Below are 23066 nucleotides of genomic sequence, written 5' to 3'. Positions count from 1 at the left end.
TAGCAACAGTTACGGTTACGATCCTAACTGGTGGAAAGGTTTGCTCTGGGACTGACAGAGCATTGCAAGTGCAATCATCGTCTGCTGTTTCCAAGTGTCGGCGAATATTTAGAAGAAAGAAGATTTAGCAATTAAACTTTGGATCTAAGTTCAACGTACTTGCATAGAAGATATGTTGAAAATTTTTAGTGTTCTAGAAGACTTGCATGAAATATTCTGCACAATGAATTCAGTTTTGCCCACGCGATATGTTAGATGGATTTGACGTTTATTCATGGTTCAGCTGAGCTTTCAAACTGTGAATTACCCATTCATTAGCTTTTTTCCTTTGTTGGTTTTTGTTTTGTGTATTCCGCATTGCGGTTTCGTTTGTTAACTTCTTAAATAGACATAGGCAAGGGAGAGGTCATTCAGTTGAGCACCAGTCTCAGAGAGGTAACACGACCATAAAAACATGTATTTCCTTGGAGTTTTATACACAATTTTCATTGCTTTATCTGTTCTATTTCCAGTAAGTATAAACCCATCTGGTCTCGCGATCACATTATCTACAGGCAAGTTTCATTGCGGACCGATTGTGGAGTAAAACTAAGCTTTGGTAAGTAAGAAGGCCGTTGTTAATTTCTTTCTGTGCTCTAGTTGGAAATTTAATTCCAAAACTCGTTTCAAGCTTGATTGTGCATTTTCCCTTTTATCAGAGCCAGACACAATCCGCTCTACCAGTTTTAGTTAAGAATGGCAACTTAATTGTTTTTTATTGAATTGATCTGAAATGAACTTCAGCTAGCAAGCCACTCCTTTTATTCAATCATGTTGAAGCCTGAATGTTTCGGTCCAATTCTTCAGGCCACACATCAGCTCGTGAAGCAAGTTTTTTGATTTTCTCAGTTGCCTTTTTTAATCAAGTCTTGCTGACTTCTCGAGAAACATTTTGTCGCTTAATTATTTGCATTTGACCTGTTCTGGTTAAAAATTGTTTTTCCGTCCCTCCACTGTCAATACTCTGCAAGCGCCTCCCACTGCTGAAGGTTCGATTGTAAACAACTTAACACGGCTTTTCATTAGCACCTTTAAAATACTCAAGCCAAAAATTAGTGTGCTATTCAACGAAAACGGCACCTCAAAGGGAAAAAGGACCAGGTTCTAAACCAACTGAATTTTACTGTTAAAGTCAGAGCTTATTGTATTCTTGTGACTTACATATAAAAGAATTCATGGATTTTGCCTGTGGCAAAGTGTTATTTGTCCCACACTTCAAACGAACAAACAACAAAACAGTTCTAGAATTCACGACGTGATATTGGCAGCATTCTTAACATAGCTGTAAATCACTCTAAAGGAATTCTTTTATTAAAACAAGAATCGTCCTCATAAGAAGTAAGAATATTATGAATAAAAATCATGTTTGCTATGCTTTGGACGTTAAAATTTTTTTTTTGCGCTGTTCTTACGACCCACATAAATTTTTTTCTTTAAATTTTTTTTGCTGATGTTTATCTTCATCTTGCACTTTGTTTTCTATGGTTTATTTTTGTCTACTTGATGTGTTTCTTCTTTGTCCGGCTTTTTTTCTCGTATCTCGTCCTTTTTAAACTCGTGAATTTCGCGCATGCGCAAGAGCGAGTTGTAGATACGATGTGGGGAATGGCATTTGCTCGCTCGCTCGCTCGCTCGATTGGTCGATTCCTGTAAAACGTTTTTTAGATTTTAGGCTTTTGAGTGCATTTTATAGTTTTTGGCGAGCAATAAACAGACGAAATGGCGACCTTTGTTGCTAAGAATAGTGGTGGGGTGAAAAAGAAGCCAATGATAATCTTAAAAGAGTTTTTTTTTTTGTTTTAGTTTCAACAAGCGGCGCCAGCGACTGGCAGGCATGCAAGGATTCACACTGAAATAACAGAACAACCTTCGTTTTTCATAAAATTGTAATTTACAATCCTTGAACTTGAAAACAATCCGAAGATTCATTGAAAATATCACTTACTGCGAAGCGCTCGGAGTTTACAGATGATCAAAAGCTTTTTCTGTTATAGCGTGAGATTGAGGACAAAATTGATCATTACGTTCCGTCGCGTGTGTTTTTCCTGTATGAAGCAACAAACGATGCCGGCGACTGACGAAATAACAAGTTAACACGAAAATCAAATAACACCTAAACAAACAATTTTAGCTACCGATTTTCAGTGAATTTTTAAAGAACAATTTTCTTTTAAGTTTCAAGACAATTTGAAGATTCAACATACATACAACGTACTAAAATGCGAAAGTTACACACCACAAAATTGATAAATAGGCCTGAAATGAAATTCTATCTTGTTATTGATTATACGTTGCCTAGCACGTGACTTAAATCTACCCAGGCGGAGATCCAAAATGACGGTGGCAGGCTTGGCTTAGTTATATCACTCAAAACTCGTTCCCGTTTGTCTCATTTGATAAAGAGGGAATCGTTAATGTTTTCATTAAGACAGTATTGTCTTGATTTTCTAATATTTACAACGAAAGATAGTAAATTTCACTTTCCACCCACATTTACTTCCAACCTTTTCTTTTGAACCAGAAACAAAAATGATAGACGTTTAAAACACATGACATCATCCACCTTGTCAAATGTAATAGCATGATCATTTCAATTGTAATGTCTTCTTATCCCAACGTTACTTTGTTTCTTTGCTACATTAGCGAACACTGAACTACTGCTCGTACTCTAGATATGACAATCAACCACAAAATTCCCTAAACCAGATAACATTAAACATAATCTAAAAAATCATGTGTCAATTCACGAGTTTGCTCACAGAGCACTTTGATTTTTTTCTTCATTCTGCTTCACAGCTTCTCCTTTTTAAAAAAATTGTTTTGTATTTGCTCGTGTTTTTCATCGAATTTTTACAATTCTTTCATATATTTATTTATTTCTTTGTTGCCACAGATCCACGAGAACCTAATTATCAATATGAAGAGGGCAATTCTTTTGGCGACATTTATGCTTGTTTTGCATCAAACAAAAGGTAACGCCTTCATCTCGTCTTTATTCATCCTGATTCCAAAATTATAATAATTGTTATTTTTCCCTTGGGATTCATGAATTGACGACTATATCGAGTTATTGAGAATAAGTATTAAGAAGTAAAAGAATTTAAATCTGCGATTTCCTCGCCGGTTTAATTTGGATTCGTTAACATTTCATCATTATGAAGTGTCTCTTTTCTCACAGCCACAAGTAAATGGAATATATTATTACCCATCATAAATGAGAGAGATGGAGTTAAAAATTGTTTTTCACTCCCTCTCAGGTCAGACGTCGGCCTCAGTGACTTGTAACTCCAATCACACTGTGAGTATAGTGATCTCAAACGTGGATGATGTAGAATTTTGGGACCCACCAGAGTGGAGAACATCGACAAACACTTCAGCATGTGAACCAAAACTTGATGCTGGTGCTGAAACAGTTACCTATGAAGCTCTATACCTCCCTGACTGTGCTTACGAGTCAAACCAGAAAGATGGAGAAGTTCAATACATCCTCAAAATCAGCGCTGAAAAGGTTGCAGGTGATTCAGCTACAGGGCAGTTGCGCACTTACGACCACCTGTACTACGTCACGTGTAACTACGATAACACAGGCAGAGCTTTCGCGAGTTTTGTGCCGATCAAGAACCGAGCGGCTAACGACACGGGTATGCAGCTCTGGTTAAGATAACAGCATGTATGATTTACATAAGTAATCTTAGCCTGAATACCTGCAAACTGGATATTCCTAGAGAGTGTCTATCAAACCTTTGCCACCGAATATATTGACCAGCCTTCCTTCAGTGGCTAATGGAAAAAAAAGGAAAAAAAAATCTCAAATCTCTTTATCAAGATATGGTGGATTTTATTTTAATTTGATATTTAAAAAAAGTAGTGGAGAAACATTTATAAGAGCCCGGCATGATTTTGAAAGACAGCCATCAGTACAAAATAGATTCGTATTTCATTTTGTGGTAGAGAAAGTTTTACTTTTCATCCTTAACACTACAGGACTATGAGAGCATACTGGTCCAAAAAGAGATGTTGTCATCAACTCACTTGAAAAAAATGTAGATTTTTAAATGTTTTTTCTTCGTCGTATCAGAAATCTGTTACTGCTACTGGACGGCTTTGGTTCTAATTTTAGAGCCATTATCATTGAATAGATATTTCAAATACGCTTCATTCAATTTGATAATCCAGCCTTGCATTTGTCAGAACGAGCAAAACCTTAAATAATGCAAATGTATTTGATAAAACTTTTTTTTTTTGTATTTCTTTTGCTTTGTTTTACTTTTCCTAACTCGCTTTTGTGGTCTCTTTTGTCATTTTTAGGTAACGGAACTTTCACATTTTCTCTCATGGCGTATAAGAACGCCGCACATACTCTACAGGTTCCCAACCCTGTAGCTTTGGATGTAGAGATTTTCTTCAAAGCTAAAGTCGAGACACAGAGTGGCGCACCCAACCTTGACCTGTTCCTTGAGGAATGCTATTCATCTAAAAGTGATAATCCAGATTCTCTTGATGGTAAATTTTCTCTGATAAAAAAGGGGTAAGAATTTCTGTGATAAAAATTTGTCCACTAAACATGACTAATATGACATTTTAGTAGACAGAGTAGGACCCACCTTATCGAATGGTTCCTCAGTGAGGTCCAGCACATCAAAAAAAAAAGGATATGTAAAATATCTGATAAGGTTAAAAATGAAAAGCATTTAGAAAGATATGGATTTGAATATGGTGGCCTAAACGCATACAAATGTACAATGAATTAATTCAAAATTCGAGTTTCAACCGTGATTTATGAGGTAATCGCATCATAACTCAGTTAATTCCAATAATCAATACTTCTGTTTGTAAAGCGTCGTTTATCCCAGTTTGTTTTGAACTGTCTGGTATCGTTATTACTCCCTTTGGTTCTTAATCTAAGTGAAAGATGACTGCCAGTGTAGACCCCAGATAGACTGACACAGTCTTAATGAAAAAGAGTTCTTCCAGAGTTTCTGTGAGACATCGTCAGACTACTGATCAAACATGAGTGAGTAACACTGGTAACACTGTTTACTTCTAAATGAAAAAGGCTCAACCTGAATATGAAACTCATTCACACTTTTTTTTTCAGTTTCTTGCTAATAAATGGTAATAGTTCCAAAGCCTTAATTAGAGCCTACCATTGTAGTTTTCGTAGGGAGCTATTCTTGTATGCTGTGTGTCTAGCCGATGCTATGAATTTACCTGGATCTTGTCCATTTGAGATAAAATTTGTTACCTCAAAGAATAAGAGAAATTATGCTTACATTGCTTAATTATACCATTTCTTATCATTTCTTCATAGTTGTGGCAGTAGTACTGTCAGCAAAGACCTCGACAACACATTAGTATACTCTTGTGTCAACGACAACACATCTGAAACATTCTCACTCAAAACTTATCGGTATTTTGGAGCAGATCCAGAAGACGATGTTTACATCCACTGTGATTTCAGAGTTTGCTTGGCAGATGTAACCGGTTCCGCCTGTGAATGTCCAAGTGATCCTGTCAGTTGCACAGGTTCGCGTAGACGTCGTTCAATCTATGATTCGGTGGATGAGTCACAGCTTTATCATGTTGTCTACGGTCCATTCACCTTTAAGCAAGAAGAACTGAACAACGATGAAGGTAAATGATAATTCACAGGACTTTTAACCATATGACAGGAATTCTGTTAGGTGTTTTTCACATTCGCTGCTAAGCAAGAATGGTTTTTCGTGATAACTGACCAAGTTATCAATCGAGGCCGCACGGGGCAACTTAACCTAGAAGATGACTTGAACATGTCAAATATGATAGAAACGGAACGAAATGTAATATCATATATCGTAATGATGACTATAGAAAATTAACAAAGGCTGGATAAGAACCTCCAGAAAGACATATGGAAATGTTCTTTTTCATATATTCCCAGCTTCTCTGCCTTTTATCGATAAACACTGAACGGTTTAAAATTATAATCTACCTACACCCTCGATAGTTTAACTCAATGATTAAACCTGGACTCTTCATTTCAGTTGCATCTAAAGACCAAAAAGAGACCGGCCATCCTTTCCAGACAGTAGCAATTGTTGGGGCAGTATGTGGTGTTGTGGCTGTAGCTGTCATCTGTGCCACTGTCTACCTTGTCGTTCGCTATCGCAGCAAGCGCACGCAAAGTGGTGATCTGCACGTGGTCACCTAAACTCCAAACATAAATAAGTTGTGTTGTGCAAACGCGCGAATATTACGTTTTTTAATCCAAGATCAATTTGAATGGTGTGACATATGAAGCAACTCGATAGGGTTAAGTTGAGGTGTGGATGTTGATTAAGACATAAAATTTCTCTCTTTTCTTAAACGAATAAATGATTAAACGGCTTTTTTCTTCAGATGATGGTAGGAATCAGAAGCATTTGCAAAGTTAATCGAATTTATGTCTTGACTTTAGTTTCAAGGTTGATTTGATTAGCTATAACAATGAAGTCGTTGTACTCCTATATCTGCTTGTCACTCTTATGTGCGCGATCCAGATTAACAACCCTTCGTTTTAATCTCTTATTGTTTTAACACCTTATAAACTTGCACACAAGCCCTATAGACAACGTTAATTTCAAACACAATTTTAGGCATTGGGAGGAACTTTAATAGGTATGACAAACTTTACACTCTATATGCAGCACAGCAACGGCAGCGTCGTGATTTTGCCAACACTTATATGATATCTAACCGAATGCTAGCCATAGTAAGTATACCCAGGTCGCATGCGGGTCTGGTTGCTTTCCCGTTGAACTGGCGTAAGCCTTGTCATTGAGGCACCAGTACCAGTCTAATTTTTTTACTATTTTTAGAAATTTTGAGTAGCATCCTAATAAAATGTAGGCACCGTGATGAATTTATTACAAAACCTTTGTGGTTTTTTCTTTTTGTGAATATTTGTTCTAAAGAACAGGGTGGGCATCTTTTTTTTTTTTAATCTGTTTAATGAAGGGAATTTTCACTTCACTCTCGTGGCATACGAGGATCCATTACTTTCTCCAGTGATTCCCAACGCTGTAAAGCTGGATACTAAAATTTTATTCAATGCGGAGGCTTCGATCCAAAGCCCCACACCCAGTTCACCCCTCTACCCCCTGACTGGCTCGCATTTTCATAACCAAGCGAGTTTGATTCGTTAGATTTTTATAAGTTAAATCGAATGCTTTGTTATAGCCACTTCAAATATTCTCTCCCAACTCATTTAGTGTCAAGCTTGTTTTCCGATTTCAATTCAGATCAGTTAAGTCATACTACCCAAACGCAGGGGTCAACAATTGGGCATGCGCAAGGGATCTATTTCGGCCGGCTTCGCCGGGGGGACCTCACAATACAATTGTTGTCCTGCAAAATGTGCGAAAGAAATTGAAATTTTATCAGAAATCTTTAAAATTATGAAAAAAAAAGAAAACTCGAGTTTTTTCGGGCAGTGAGGTTATTCAATTACGGGATCCTGTGGATTATTATTTTGTTTTGATATTGTGTCTGCACAAAATAATGCCGGGACCAAATGGCTTCAACGTTTCGCTTTTTCAGCGCAATAATGGGGTAAAGAATTCTAAGTGTATGGCATCACAAAGTATTGAAAACATCTGATGATTTGAAAATATTGTTTTTCACGTTCTATTTTTCAATCAATCAAAGAAAGCCAAGACACTTGACATACAAGTGTTCTCAGCCAATTAGAATGTTCCGTTTGCTATTTGTTTGGACAAAACTCACACTCCCTCCCCCCTTCTTTCCCCAATAACCCTAATTTCTTCATTCTCAAGCCCTTGGATGGCCAAACGCTCAACCTTTCCGAGACATTGTCTAACGGAGAACATGGCATGAGGTACCTACATCACAGATGACGCAGCTCAGAAAATTCAAGCGTGGATTTCGTATAAAACAGAGTTTCAAAATAGAGTCCAAAACAGTGCACGAGTAATTAGGGCGTAATGATTTCCCTTGAAAGGTCGTAACTGAATGGACTAAATTGACTAGATTGAGTAAGGAAATATATGTAGACAAAAACTGAAAAACAATTTAAGAGGAAAATTAATCAATAGTAAGATGCGAATTGTCTAAACTGTATAAACTGAAAATCTCAGGTTCATGTGGCCTGGAAAATCGAAAAAATGATAGGCGTGAGGCTATATTAAAATGCAGGAGCTAAAAGTTAAAATATTCTTGCAGTTTAAAGCGTTTTGATGACTTCCCCCCCCCCCCCTCCATTGCTTCTGTGCATGCTTCGGTGTGATATTTCGGTTAAATCGACAAAGTCGCAACTACTTAACTATATGAGATAAATTCCTACTGTGCTTCATGGGCTTCATCAAAGGGGTTCTGATCGAAATTCGGTGTCCGTGAGGCGTAGTTGTTTGTGAAGTTGCGTACTTGCATATAACTGTTGCCTAGAGACGAAGGTTCGAGAGAGGACCTAAGAAGTCTTGATTCGCTTTGATAGTGGCAAGATATTTTAAAAACGTGGGATCAAAGAGGCGGAACGCACCAAAGCGTAGCGGTTACAGGCTCAAGCAAAGAACCACAGCGGAAGTTTGCAGGCGACCCTGTTGTAATCAACGAAATTTCAATTTCTTTGAACACCTTGGAATCTCACACGGAAAACGGTGAGTGACTGATTTATGTTTTAGACCGTCCATAAAATAATTATTTAAACATATCGAAAACAAAATTTGTCTTCGTCAAGCAGAACTGCCTTGCGTGCAAACAATACGTTCTTAACAAATTTTTTCCTCTCGTTTCTTTTACTTTCGTTGCCAAGTTTTCGATAGCCAGAGCAACGAGAAGGTGTGGATTATGAGTCGTTTTACAGTCAGCAGCCTTGCATCTTTGTGATAAACGAAAATGTTATTTATCATCTCCATTCGTCATGCGAAATACCATGGACGTTTAATTTGCATTCAAATAAGCTATCGGCAAGAGAGCATCAATTGATGCTGTGTTTAAAGATACTTTTAACGCAATATCATGAAAAGAAAAACCAATAAAGACAACTGCAAATGAATTGTAGCGATTTCTAGCGTTCCATTTGTTCAATTTGGAGTCATAAATTCTTGAAACTTGATGACAAACAAGTGAAATGTCCTTTCGTTTTTATAACAATTAATTACGTTCCAATGGCTGATTTTTTCGCTCTCGAATGAAAATGATCCAATCGAAAAACAATTTATAAACTGGTAATTGCACAGTGTACCGATTCGAACCGAACGTAAATATTGTATTTCTGTACAAAGTTTAGATCAAGTCGAAGTAAAACAGATTGTATTTCACATCACTTGCACAATGCACAACAAATACTTAGACTTTAAAAGAACGCTGCATCCAGCATTTACTTTACACAGATATGTCGAGAGAATACAAAACATGTCATATCTTTAATTATTATCACTATTTCGGGCATTTTGGTGCATTTTGTAGGATAAAATAGAGATGTTGACGTTTAAATGTTCGTAAATTGCTCGGTTAAAATGACTCTCAGTCGGGGCCAAATTTTATAAGTTCACAAAACACTGGCCATGTTTTAGCACACACAAAGAACGAAGAAATCCAGAATTTTCCTTTTTCATCCTTCCTTTCGCTCTTGAACTAAATTATTACGACAAATAACTTTGGATTCAAGAATTTCTTTCGTTCTAATTGTGACAGTTTGATTGACATTCCTTAACTTTAACTTCATAAGTTGGGTAAAACCACCAAGAAAAGGCTGAACTCTACGTCAAAATGGCTTGGCAGTGGATTTTACTCTCTCTCGTGACGTTCGCTTTACTGGTTGACGTCAGAGTTAAAGGTGAGACAGACTTCAGTTTTTCCCACAAATATAATCACTCATGAAATATTTCATTCACTATCAAAGAATAATTAAGTGAGACCTGACTCTGAGTCAACTAGACCATTACCCGAGGTCTTGTTCGGTCTATTCCGCGATTTTTGACAAGCCTAAAACTGGCAAACACTTTCTGAGAATTGTTTAGTCGACATGTTTACAAAACTTGCACACGACGAAATAGAGGTTCTCAAACTTTACGGTTCGAATAAAGTTATTAAAAGAATCAGTTGCTTGATGACATCGATAGTGTGGATAATATGACTAAAGCAAAACTTAGAGAAAGGGGGAACATAGTGACATAAGAACGTCCCTCCCCCCCTTCCTCCCTCCCCCCCCCCCTTTTATTACAGTATTCAACTACAATTAGTGTAAGTTTCTGGCGTGAAAAGACAAAAAGTTAGTTAACAAAATACAATTGAGTACACGCGCGACAATTTGGGAAAGGAAATTGGAAGTGTGTTGAGTTCTTGGAGAAGAGGACCAAAATTGTCCATTCATCTCTTTTGGGATTCCACACCAATGGTAACTTGCAACCTGCTCACCCCATACCGTATTTATATTGATTAAATTTAATTAACAAATCATAAATAAATAAGAATGGGAAAGGTGATAAGTTTTTTGATCAATAAAAATGCATCAAAACTTAATAAAACTTCTAAAAAAACAATATCAAAACCTCGTATCGCTATTTTTCTAGAACTGTATTCATTTCAGACAGAGTACAAAAATGGGTCCACGTGCAAAAAGCTAGATTTAGCCTGATTATCAATCTTTTCTTAGAAATGTAAAACCTCAGTCCAACGCTTTGTCTTTGTATGTTTATCTCAGCTATTTACGTATCTTCTTACTTTTTGTCTTCAGGCATGTCAACGAGTTCAATTGTCTGCAATGCTAACCACACAGTAACTATAACCATTACAAATGTAACTGACATCGATGCATTCAACGAAAGCGATTGGCGAATAGATAACAAAACAGAATGTGAGCCGACATTCATGGACACGACGGTCACGTATACCAATTTGCAAGTGGCTGATTGCGCTTCAATTTCCGAAGATAAGAGCACTTCTATCAGATACGTTTTCGAGATCCGTGCAGTTGTTCCGGGCAGCAGTCCGATCCAGGCCTTTGATCACGCGATTGACGCCGTGTGTGAGTACGTCAATAATGGCAATGTCACATCCAGCTTCATACCTTTAGTGAATCGTGGCGATAACTCGTCAGGTATGTCGTGTTAGCTTGAGTAAAATATACACCTGTAAAGAAACTGAAGCGTGTTTTGCGGTACATTAGATACAAAATTATAACACCTTCGTTATGTAGCCAAAAATAAAATTTGCAGAAGTTCCATGTTGAGATTTTATCAGGTATATACTATATTATGCACAGAAATTTTAAGCAGACGTTCTGTGTGAATGTAATGTGAAGATTCAAATGATTTAAGCCTCACTCTGCGCAAAACTAATACTTGTCACTTTCTTAATCAGATTCTGCAGCTTTTACATTCAGCCTTGAGGTTTTTGAGAACTCTGAGCTTACCATTCCTCTTCCCAGCGAAGTGAAGCTCAATCAACCATTGTTTTTCCAAGCTCAAGTGGAAACATCAAGCGCTGCACCAAACCTGGACCTCTTCATCTTGCAATGTAATGCGTCAAAGTCGAACGACGCAAATGTTCCGGGCCACGATGTAGTCCTTATTCAAAATGGGTTGGTACCTTCTTGAAGTTTCCCAAAACAAAAGCATAATATAATCTACACCTCTAAAAAGTATGAAAATCCACAGAGTAACCTGAACTTTCAAGGGTATCCGCCGCTTTCGCCCCTATCGAGTTCGCCCCTTCGAGTTCGCCCCTACCTTATACCGTGTTCGCCCCCACACTTTTCGAGTTCGACCCCATCAAGTCGAGTTCGCCCCTTAATTGAGTGATATCCAGATGAGTTGATTCGTAAGTTGATGAGTAAATTCTTCAGTCTTAATTTCATAAATAAAGCTAAACGGGTACAAGTCTAACAACTTAAGCAATGCTGTCACGATGAAAGCGTGGTTTGCATCTTCTCAAGTCTGGTTGTTACGATCACCACATTTCGTGTTCGTTAAATAAACCGTGTGGTTCTCTTTATCACAAGTTCAGTGTATACAGTTATTTCTGATAACCCCAGATCCCACGCAGAGTATTAAGTTGATTCCGTCAACCCAGTTCCCGAGCAGGTTCCACGCAATTGCCGAAATTCAAAATGGTCGTCGCTGACGTGACATTTGGCACATTCCGCTGGTGCCTTCGTCACAAATCAACTCATCTGGATATCACTCAATCAAGGGGCGAACTCGACTTGATGGGGTCGAACTCGAAAAGTGTGGGGGCGAACACGGCATAAGGTGGGGGTGAACTCGATAGGGGGCGAACTCGATAGGGGGCGAACGCGGTGCAATTCCTTTCAAGAACCGTCTCCAATGGAAATTGAACTTAAACAAAGGACGCGGCCATTTTGAATCTTTCATAGCCGCCTGACCGTTAACCTGCGACGGAACAAAGTTTTACACAGCCTTCTTCTATCCACTCAGGATCAGTTTTAATAACAAGGCCTTACCTAGAAAAAGCATTGTTCAATCTAATAATTACTTGAATGCGAAAACCGGTGCAGCGGCTGATTGGGAATGCGATCACGTGAAGTCACGTTGCTGAGTTGTTTTCAAAATGGCGGCGCTCAAGTCAAGCTTTTTTTTCATTTCATTTTTTCAATTTTGGTCAGGTTAGTATTTCTCATCCCTAATATCATTAAGGCCATTCTTTTCATCTTGGATTCAGATGTGGTAACGATACTGTCAGTCAAGACGCAGGTGACACTTTGAATTACACCTGCGCAGTCGACAGCACGCAGGAAACCTTTCAAGTGAATTCTTTCCGGTACTTTGGAGCTGAAGCCAACACTTTGGTCTATGTGCATTGCGATCTTAAGGTGTGCCTTGCAGATGCTGCGGATTCTGCATGTGAATGCCCGTCTTTGGCTGATTGCAACCCTAATGCTCGAAAACGGCGAGCAGTTGAAGTTGATGAATCTGTGGTGTATCGCGTCACGATTGGTCCTTATTATCACAAGAAGGTAGAGAGAGACGACAAAGGTGAGTTAGTTTTCATGACATCACGTTTGATGCTGTTTTGCCCTCATATGGTAGTTCACTTTTCTAGAGCGTGGGACACCAAAAAATTATGAATCGCCTTTAGGGATTGAAACCTTAGATTCTCGGCTAATTTTTTTAGTCGAAGGGGTCACATGCCTTTGCCTGGCATACTTCATATTAAACATGGATGAATTCTTTCCTCACGACATTCCTTTTTTTATTTTTTTAATCAGATCACAACGACAAGAAACCTGAAACAAGCGAAGACAACTCTTCATTTCAACTCAGTTTAAGCGTTGCCATAGTTTTCTCAGTCAGTGGTGTCATCATAGTATCAATTATATCCTTTACCGTGTGCTTCATTTCGCGCGGACGTCACCAGCGTTCTTCTATCACCGAGTTGAACAAGTGACTTGATCACAGTGTGAAAACGTAAATGCCTTAGAGCCTTTCCCACAAACTTTTTATGTCATAATATGAAGCATAAATCAATTATTAGAGAATTACTACCTAGGTTCAATCTTCGTCGTTTTCACTGCAACGAGAATTATGTACGGTCAATTTTAAATGATGGTATTCTTTTTCTTTATGGCCGTTGATATTCAAAAGATGTGCACTCTGCTAAAGCTATAGTATTATACCCATTCTGGTCAGGAGTTGCTGCTTAATCTTTGGGTTGGAAATATCTCGTAAAGTCCCACATAGGATTTAGAGAAAATGGGGACAAAACTGAAAGGAAAGACAACAATAAGATGTTTATATTTGGCCCTCATAGAATTAATGTTAGCCTCCTCAAAGGTTCACCAAATGATGATGCAGTTTCGTTTAACCATCGGAAAGATAGTGGTCTTAAACATCATCCAAAGGAATTAACTATGTCCTTTCTTTAGACTTCACGATCAGGGTCAGGTTTATTAGTCAGGCCGGTTAGTTTCAAGACCAAAATGTTACAATATAAAGCTTCAACACCTATATTAAGTAATTTACACCAGCTTCCGCTGCCCCAATTTACCAGTAGGAGATAATAACATTACCACCAAAATATTTTGGTTTACAATTATAAAATAAAAAGACAAAAGACATGTTTTTTTATCTATTTTGTTGTTGATGTTTTTGATATTTTTCTCTTCATTTGTTTTCTTGCTTTTTCAGTTGTCGCGGTTTTTTTTCTTATTTGTTTGGTTTTTGTTTTGTTCCTGCAGTTTTTGTTTTCATTCGGTTTATTCTGGTAACATTTTAGATACAGCCCTAGCTTTCCCCCCACAAAAAAGCTCTCTAGGAATATGATTTTCATTATTTCTGCTACGCTATTTTCTTTTCTTTTTTCCGATTAGGGTAAACGTTTTACAAGGATTTAACGCTTGTTCCAAAATTAAAGACTTTCAAAACCCTTTCACCCCAGTGGTGATCAGTAATAACATCTCCTGGCATCTTTAATATATTGACAACAATACCAGTCTTGGGAACTGAGAACGTTACCATATCAACTAAACTATATTTGCCGAACAAAAACACAGATTCTCGGGATTCCGAAAAAAAGTTGTTCGCAATCAGTGGACTTATCAAGAAGAACTAGTGTTTTCATGATCTAGACTGGTTGTCAGTCTTCTGTTAACTTGCTGATATAATGGGAACGATCAATCACAGCTTACGTGGAATTTTAGTTCAGAATGCACTATAAATCATAACCTTTTGCAAAAAGTTTGAGGTTGATGCCAGAACATCGAAATAAATCACTAATAAATAAATAAATGATGCTACAATGCAAGCGTAAAGAGTTAATTTATAAATCTAATTTCGTATCTAGTTACATTTAGAGTGAAATGAGACGGAAAACATACTGGAGAAGTATCAAAAGAAGTCTGTGTCACGTAGTTGATCATTATTTGATTCCTAAGACTTCTCATCAAAAGCCTGATATTCATTAAAAATGTCCCCTCTGAGGATCTTATTCTCATAGACATGATCTCTTGGGTATTTAAAGAGAGACACACAAAGAAATCCTCCCTTTATTCTACAATTATTCGAATGGTATTGCAATCATTACTTAAAAACTATTCGAATCCAAAAGAACCTTCGGTTCCTGATGCATGACTTTTGATGGTACTCCAGCCGCCTGTTGGCTGCACTGACGGGAGGTCTAAGTGCAAACGCAGTTTGTTAAGAGTAATTTGTAAATAAACAAAACTTTAACATTTTTTTTCCTTGTTAACTCCAATTATACCTGGGTTTCGTTGAGCATCGTCGTTGGATCAGTCCGAAATCTCGTACTTCTTTGAGTCAAGGACATATTCACTGGAGCCACTCGAAGCGCTTGATGTATCGTCACTCGGCGTCTGCAGCGGCTTAGAAGCCTTACAAACGTTTTTCGCAGTTCTAAATCGCGGAAGGCGTACACTAATGGATTCATGGCGCTGTTACTGTACTGGAGCCATTTTGAAAACAGAAGAAAACCCGAGAGTTTATGGAAAGGAAAGCACTGTCTGCAAAACACCGAAATGGTGCTCACTGTAAAGAAAGACAACCAAGAAACGAGAAAAAGCGCAGTCACAAATGTAAGGGTGAGGGCTGTGCGGCGTTGTTTTTTTAAGTTCTTGCGTATTTTGTTGCTTTCTTCCTGATTTGCTATTGTTGGAAGATTGGAGATCAGCGCCCGAGCCACCTTAAAAATGGAAATGTTGACAACGCTCACAAGAATTCCTGGTCCAACATAACCAACGAACAACAAAAACGGAGTGTAAATTCTGTATGGACTATTGTTCGAGTCACTCGAAGATTTATGCAGGGCAGGTCGAATTGCTGCTATCACGGAAGCTGTCACCCAAACACAGCATATGACTATCGTATAATGTGTCGTGGAGAGTACTTCGTGAATAAAGGGGCGCGAAATGGCCAACCATCGTTCCAGGCTAACGGTTGTTAGATGAAAGATTGAAGCCATTGCACTTAAGATGTCGAAGGAGATGAAAAACGTATTCAGAGGTCCATAATGTGTGCCTGTCAAACTGACGTATATCCACAGAGGTAGAGATACACATCCCACCAGTAGATCCGAGATAGCCAAACTCACCAGAAACGTGTAAGTACCAGTGCGGAGTCTTAAGTTTGAAAAATACGATGCCACTACAAAAGAATTTCCAGTTATGATCACAAACATAAGAACCACGCAAAACAGTATCTGAAGAGCTGAGCTCCAGGACATTTCAACCACCATCGTCTAATTAAGCTAAAAAAAACCCTGTTAAATTCGAGACATTGCTAGTTATGAAGAAATATGCTTCACAATCGCAAAATCTTCATCCTGATCTTCATTTGCAAAAGTCCACAAATCGACAATCGGAGTTTTAATGTTGACTTTGACGTTGTTAGGGTTGCAGAAGTAACCTCTTGATTTCTTATTCTCAATCAAAAGCTGATAAAGACCAATTCTTCTAATAAGTGTTCCGTTATCTGAAAAGAACAAACGACAAAACTGAACAAATTTGTCGGGTTTGCTCTAAAAAGGATGGAAACCCATCAGTGATCTCTTTCACATTGCCACAATGAAAAGGACACATTTAGTCATCAGAGAGCGGGAGTAATAGTCACCTTATGAAAACAATTCCAAACCTTATGCCAACAAGACTGGGAAACTGAACGATCAATTTCACTTCACCGTTTATCACGTCCTCGAAGGTGTCTTCGCTTTTCAAGTAATGATAAACACCCTTCTACAAAATTGGTTCCCATGCTTTGTTTTATGCGAGGACAATCGAGAAGACACTCCATTTACAAAGGAAATGGTTTGCCTTAGTTTTAATCAATTCTCGTTCGGTTGAGTACACAGCTGTCCGTGCTGTTAGCATGGCTTTAGAAATGCAAATTATCGGGAAAAGCCTTCATTCTTCTCCAATCACCACTTGATTAAACGCATTAATTGATAAGAAACTTTTTGTCCTCAGGAATAAGCTTTTTTATGCCATTCCCTTAACAAAACAATAGGCAAATACAGTACTGAAAACAATCTTCATTCTCAACTTAGATAAAAAGAAATATTTTGCAGAGGCACTGCATTTATTCAAAAGCTAGAAAAAACATCACCGGTTTATGATGACAATGTGTTTCATTCATGGCCAGCTATTGACAGATCTTGAGTGAAAGTTGACAATGTACCTTCCGTTAATCCCTCATATTGCATAACATTATCATATTATGACACTCTTGGCATCAAAGCTCTCCAAAAAAATTTTACCTGTGACCTTTTTATTGTTTTATTCTGTTTTATGTTTCTTTTTTCTCGTTGGCTCAAATGCGGCTAAGCCCAACATTTCGATTGCAGAAACTAGGGTTCATAATTACAATTATCTTGCGCGACATGTCAACCTTGAATATTTTAAAGAAATTGTTTATGGCTAAAACATATTCAGAAAAAGGAATTTCCGGCGGCGTATCTACTATACTGAAGTCGAACCATGCCATATCAGCTACAGTATCGCAGGCTGAGGGTATGGAGATCATCCACAGCCTGAGTGCTTCTATGACATGCTGCGATCGATGGAATAATTTTGCGCAATAATGGAAGTGAACATGGCATACTTTTGTGCCGGACTGTTGATAAAAGTAAACGTTATTTTTCAGTTAGAACACTTTCCTTCTCGGGATGATAATCACATAACCTGATACGATGCATGGTTAGACCATCAACAGGAAATTATAAATTCAAATCACAAAGTCATAGATTGGACTCCTCCCACGTATTTTTTTTTTTTCAAGTATATCAAAGTCAAACATTGTCTGAAGAAACATCTTCACTACGACGAATGGCTTTCGCTCGAAAAGCTAGCTTCAGGAACTCTTTACCTCGGCCAATTTACATTATCAACTCAGATTTAATACCTGGCGGCATAGTCGCAGCACTTAAGTTTCTTTAGAAAGTTACCCCTTGAAAAATATCATAGTTCACTTTTATTACCAGACTTTAATGGATCCTACTTCCTTCCGTCAAACTAAAGTTTAGTAATTGTTTTCAAAAGTCGGAATTATTTTATCTCAAGCTCGACATGGCCTAGCTCATCGAAGATCTATTAAGAGCAGGGATTTAGGAAGAAATATGGAAATTTTTTAGATTAATTAAGGCTAAGATATTCTTTATTGCACATAAAAGTTAGAGTATTATATAGATGTGACACACAGTGATGTTTTTCGCAATTTAGAATGTTGACGAGGCATTCATTAAATTGACAACTCGGGTAAAGTGAATTTAAATTCCGGTAGAAACAATAAAAGCTAAATAGCATCCTTTTGTCCAACTTTCAAACTTGGCAATAACTAAACAATCATAACAAATTTTAAAGGTGATTTTTGTCAGTTAGGTTATTAAAATTAAATGGTATTGCTAAATGTGAGAAATATATATCCCCATAAATTACCTAATTTCCTACAGCTTATGAGATTCGATTTTTATCGCAAGGAAATTTTTCATGTCATGTCATCTGAAAATTACTCTGGCACTTTTTCGAATAATTCTTCACATCATAGCGTTATAAGATTGGCCACAATTTGCTGGAAAATTAATCGTGCAAGGATATCTGTTTTATAAATATATACTTTCATCGTGTTACCATTATTTTCCTGCAAAAACATCTTAAGCAAATTCAGCCGAAAAAAATAAGAATTTTTCAGGTCTTGATATGCATATGAAATAGGTAGGAAAAATAAAACATGCCTTACGCTACGATGTTTGAAACGTTCGAGAAGACTAGGAAGTAGAGAATAATCTTTAGAAGTCTTTAAATACGGGGAATTAATTAAGCTCAGTTTTTAAATCTGATTTCTTAAAATTGTAATAAGAAAAATGGGCCCAACTTATGCCTACTGTTCCTTTCAATATGTGCAGTTTCTCGAAACCTATACTCTGTGAGCCATCAAATAAACGAGAATATATATTTATTTTTATGCAGAGTTTGATGCTCGTGTTTGATTCATGTCGGGTTAAAATCGAAGAAATAAAATCATACAGGATGAGTATTCGCCAAGTTAAAATTTCACGAAGAAAGACAATGTCGATAGTGAAAATGAAGTAACTTTAGTATGCTACTAGTTTCGTTTGAATCAAATAAGCTATTGATGAAGAATTGCAAACTTACATTGTGAGGAATATTCTGTTGACGATCCCTATTCTGAGAAAACTGTTCCTGTGGAGCTGTTCAGACTGTCATTTTAAAGAACGCTCCTGTTTGTTCGAAGGTTTTTTTTTCTATTACGATGACAATAGTTTGGTGATTAAAGCAAATTTTGATCGAAATTGCTCGCAATTTCTGAGTTACCAAAACCAACAAACGAGCTTCGTTGTCAAATCTTAAATCAACAACAACAGCCAATGGAATGATAAGTTTAGCGATTTTACTCTTCTCAATTGAAAGAATATGTTAAAAAAAGGAATATTCCTAAAACCTGACAGCGTTTCACTAAGGTATCTGGAAATCATTGCAGCTCAAGCTAAGAGCATGATGCTCTTAAAAAGGTATATCTAAACCCAAGATCAATTTTTTTTATCAGCGTCATAATCAAAATTTCATAACGAAGCATTTTCCAGATCGCCAGTGTATTATTTTACGTCTCTCTGAGAGTGAAATAAATTTATTCGTATGTGTTGCTAATTGATCAGCTTTGGAAACCTGAAAGCATTGTTAAATGCTTGCAATTTCTGATCTTGAAATTCGAAGAAACGAAATGGTAAAGTCGTGATCTTCGAAACTGCGATCATTCGAATTGATTTTTGGGATGATGTTACCTTGAGCCCTGAAATATCAAGTTTTTTTTTACAAAAATAAAGAAAATAAAATGCGTCTAAAAAAGGTGCGCTCCAATTATGGAAAAATACTCGTCATCATTGGACCATCATCACCAATTCGTATAACGAGAATTTGACGAGTATAAACGCGTGGATTTATTATAAAATTATTAAAAATGAGTCGTAAAAAGTCATGCTGGCATGTAGACAGAGAACGACACCTTAACGAAGTATAGATGAATGCTAGATAACCGCAAACAAACAGCAGAGAATAAATGCTTACCGCAAGCAAATATCGGTGAGTAATTACGAACAACAAGCAAATCAAACAAATCTAAGGTATGTATATGCTATATTTGCTCACTTCAAAGGAACTATATATGTGAAGAGTATTCTAACACGATGCATCGACCCATGCTCTCTACAGAAGGAAAGTGAAAGGCCGATCTAGTGCGGACAAAATATTCGTGATTACTCCACAAGTCTCTTTTGGCTCTCCTAATAATATTCTATGAATTATGAGACCTTAAAGGAGAAGTCGTCATTCCTTATGTAATTCGAACGTCGTAATTGGAATTAGAATATTGACTTGGTATTCAGTCTTTTCTAAATTGAATGAAAAAAGTGTTGGAGACTTAGACCCACTTTAAACTCCAAATACTTTTAAAATACTGCAAAAAGGTTTGAACTCCGGCTCATATTTTTTTAAGCTGCAAGCTAGATACCAGAATGTTTATAAGAAGGCTTTAGAAACTATAACATAAGCATCAGTAGAAACTACTTTGCAGTTTGGTAAACTACGATTGAGGATATGGATGATTGCACCTTTGTGAAGACATCTACGTGGCTTTGCCGATGTATCCAAGCAATAGAATCGTCGGCCTATACTGACGTAAAAAATATTCCCCACGTGAAATCTTTTATGTGAATTTTACACGGCCTCAAATTACATATTTCTCATAGTCACCTTAGCATAGTCTTTCGCAATCGTAAGGATAATTTTAAAATTGGAAAACAATGTTATCATTGAAGGATGGGAACTTTATTGTCAAAGTGATGAATTAATTACCTGATCGAACATTTGATTAAAATTCGAATACTTATACCGTATGTTAAATAACATGTTCCCCATTATTGTATGAGGTTGAGGTGTGGCGGCGTGGGAGAAGGTAAACGAAATATTTGATGTTGATTTTTATATAGCCACTCAGGTTTTTCAGAGTTTTCAAAGCTCATTAGTGTTACTATTATTAACATGTTTTTATCGTTTAAGTAACGATAGTCGTTTAATTCAAAAAAACAAACAAATAAGCATCTCTGAGGCTAGAAATTTTATAATAAAAAAGATGAATTGATTACTAGATGGAAGATTTCATAAAAAATGAAAATAAATACATGTACCGTATGTTACAGCTGATTATTATGGGACCTCAAGATAACCTTTCGAATGCAAAAAGTTCGTGAAAACTTATTCACTTGCGTCGATTAAAAGTAACCTCAAGAACGCAAGAGACATTTTCCCATGGAACGAAAACCACTAAGATTTCATAAAAAGCGAGATTATAGTTAAAAACTTAAATTTCAACGAAGGGAAATGTAATTTTCATCTAGAGCCGTTGCCAAAAAAATATGGTCCCGTTTCTTCGACATATACCCATTTCATCAAAATCTACGCGGCTAGTTGAGCAGATATCGCAAGAAAACTGCAAGCCCTTTATAAATAAATTTACACAGGTTTAAGACTATAAGATATTATCTGCTTTGTGGGAAGAGCTTGCTTATACCACAGAATAGATAAGGGCGTGCAACAAAATATATTTATAAAATAATTCAAATAGTACGCGCGCTCTGATTGGCCATAAAACCATTTTACATGAGCGTATGTAAACACAGTTTTCGTTCCTCTTTCATTAGTTATTTTAGAAAAGAAATGTAAAATGGTTTCCGTGTTTACATAGCCTGATGTAAACACGGAAACCATTTTACATTTCTTCACTATAAATCAAAAAGTGATTCAGATCGTGTAAGGATTAAGTTCCTACTCCGAAAAGGGTTGGGAAGTTTCCAAGGCCCTTGGAAGAATGGCATCTTTCATGCTAAGAAATACCAGCAGGTTGCAAGGAAATGTAACAGAAGAATTACACAACCGAGTTAATTCCTTATCGAGCAATTCTAGCACCTTCCATTCTTCTTGCCACAGTGATATTATATGGCAATTCTCTTGTCGTCGCATCTCACAACATCAACAGGCGACTGAGAACTCAGGCAAACGCGTTTCTCGTTAGCTTAGCCGTGTCGGATTTCCTGGTCGGAGTATATCGATACCGATGTGGATCTACAATATCATCATTGTTTGTCGGTGGCCTCTTAATTCCTGCAGCCATCATATTGTGTATGTACGTGGGTGTTTTCTCAGAGGCACGTTCCCTTCTTTAACGTAATCCACATCACCTCTCCGCAGGTCGACAAAGCAAGGGAAGCCTAATGGGCCAATACTATCTAGGGGAGAGGAAAGTCAGACGTCACAGGACTCCACTTGAGAGGCTCTGAGCCATTATACCTCATCCCTTTCATTGTCAAATAAATCTCAATTAATCAATCAGCCGATTTTTTAATCGAAACACAGAAACACAATAGTTATATATAGCAGGGGCGTGGCTAAGATTTTACAAAGACGGTAGGGGGCTGTAGCGAATTTCCAAGCGCTTAACGTTAGGTATTTTTACTGCTCATCTTCCCTGGGTATCTGCGGGCTCATGTCCACGCGACGAGAAGGACTGGTAATGGAGTGTCCCCCACCAGATAATAATCGACGCAAAGCAGATTCTTCAGGGTGGTGCGCTTTCAATTATGATATCAGCATGTTATGTTCTAAGCCCCGGTACCGTTACGTCTTTGTAAACTTTCAAAGTTGGCTTACCACTAACCTGAGTATAAGTTTTTCAGTTTTACTCAATGCAAATGTCTTGAGGCTTATGATAACACCCCAGCCCCATGATTCAATATCTCATTCATTTTCAAGACCCGTTACACGCTGAACTAACTGCAGCTAATGTTAAGAAGTTAAAAATAGATATACTTCTCCGTACAAGCCTTGATGAATTAATTGCGGAATTGCTCGTTGCGAAGCCGATTTGTGCGGAAAATTACAAACGATTGTTGACGGCGCGTAGTCTATTTCAGTGACGATTATGAGCAAAGAACTTGTATATAATCCCGTCAAACGCAGAAAAAAAACTTGCTCTCGAACGCAAACTGAAATCTGATCGAAACATAAAGAT

General features: G+C 37.4%; 3 protein-coding genes across 6 annotated transcripts; 2 read left to right on the top strand and 1 right to left on the bottom strand.

Moving 5' to 3' along the window:
• LOC113677539 (ZP domain-containing protein-like) lies at nt 1–6931 on the top strand. Its single transcript, XM_089211330.1, has 7 exons — nt 1–435; nt 513–598; nt 2933–3011; nt 3297–3680; nt 4348–4567; nt 5351–5673; nt 6063–6931. The coding sequence occupies exons 3-7, from the start codon at nt 2957–2959 to the stop codon at nt 6227–6229; spliced, it is 1149 nt and encodes a 382-aa protein (XP_089067456.1). The 5' UTR covers nt 1–435; nt 513–598; nt 2933–2956; the 3' UTR covers nt 6230–6931.
• Nucleotides 6932–8275: 1344 nt separating this feature from the next.
• On the top strand, nt 8276–14109 carry LOC113677520 (CUB and zona pellucida-like domain-containing protein 1). Of its 2 annotated transcripts, none has more exons than XM_089211306.1 (6): nt 8276–8672; nt 9746–9853; nt 10754–11116; nt 11380–11599; nt 12700–13013; nt 13247–14109. In XM_089211306.1, exons 2-6 carry the CDS (start codon nt 9787–9789, stop codon nt 13423–13425), a joined length of 1143 nt encoding a protein of 380 aa, XP_089067432.1. In that variant the 5' UTR covers nt 8276–8672; nt 9746–9786; the 3' UTR covers nt 13426–14109. The 2 variants fall into 2 exon arrangements, with proteins under 2 accessions (XP_089067432.1, XP_089067431.1); XM_089211305.1 differs by having other exon boundaries at nt 8332–8672; nt 9712–9853.
• A 671-nt stretch (nt 14110–14780) lies between these two features.
• Nucleotides 14781–19234, bottom strand: LOC113677518 (beta-1 adrenergic receptor). Of its 3 annotated transcripts, none has more exons than XM_089211310.1 (2): nt 19139–19234; nt 14781–16463 (listed from the first exon to the last, which is right to left on the bottom strand). In XM_089211310.1, the coding sequence occupies exon 2, from the start codon at nt 16225–16227 to the stop codon at nt 15232–15234; it is 996 nt and encodes a 331-aa protein (XP_089067436.1). In that variant the 5' UTR covers nt 16228–16463; nt 19139–19234; the 3' UTR covers nt 14781–15231. The 3 variants fall into 3 exon arrangements, with proteins under 3 accessions (XP_089067436.1, XP_027050139.2, XP_089067437.1); XM_027194338.2 differs by lacking the exon at nt 19139–19234 and adding an exon at nt 16602–16864; XM_089211311.1 differs by lacking the exon at nt 19139–19234 and adding an exon at nt 16623–16798.
• Nucleotides 19235–23066: the final 3832 nt, after the last annotated feature.

Source organism: Pocillopora damicornis, chromosome 7 (assembly GCF_964200805.1).
Source record: "Pocillopora damicornis chromosome 7, jaPocDami1.2, whole genome shotgun sequence".
Classification (NCBI taxonomy): Eukaryota; Metazoa; Cnidaria; class Anthozoa; order Scleractinia; family Pocilloporidae; genus Pocillopora; species Pocillopora damicornis.
The sequence above is the reverse complement of the archived record's forward strand: the minus strand, read 5'-3'. Positions and strand labels throughout refer to the sequence as shown.

What these genes read in the sequence shown, in the direction of transcription:
- LOC113677539 (XM_089211330.1), top strand. Translation starts at nt 2,957, where the DNA reads ATGAAGAGGGCAATTCTTTTGGCGACATTTATGCTTGTTTTGCATCAA. An exon ending in TGTTTTGCATCAAACAAAAG is followed by an intron (nt 3,012 to 3,296) that starts GTAACGCCTTCA and finishes ACTCCCTCTCAG; the next exon opens with GTCAGACGTCGGCCTCAGTG. An exon ending in AGAACTGAACAACGATGAAG is followed by an intron (nt 5,674 to 6,062) that starts GTAAATGATAAT and finishes TCTTCATTTCAG; the next exon opens with TTGCATCTAAAGACCAAAAA.
- LOC113677520 (XM_089211306.1), top strand. Translation starts at nt 9,787, where the DNA reads ATGGCTTGGCAGTGGATTTTACTCTCTCTCGTGACGTTCGCTTTACTG. An exon ending in GTAGTCCTTATTCAAAATGG is followed by an intron (nt 11,600 to 12,699) that starts GTTGGTACCTTC and finishes TCTTGGATTCAG; the next exon opens with ATGTGGTAACGATACTGTCA. An exon ending in GGTAGAGAGAGACGACAAAG is followed by an intron (nt 13,014 to 13,246) that starts GTGAGTTAGTTT and finishes TTTTTTAATCAG; the next exon opens with ATCACAACGACAAGAAACCT.
- LOC113677518 (XM_089211310.1), bottom strand. Translation starts at nt 16,227, where the DNA reads ATGGTGGTTGAAATGTCCTGGAGCTCAGCTCTTCAGATACTGTTTTGC.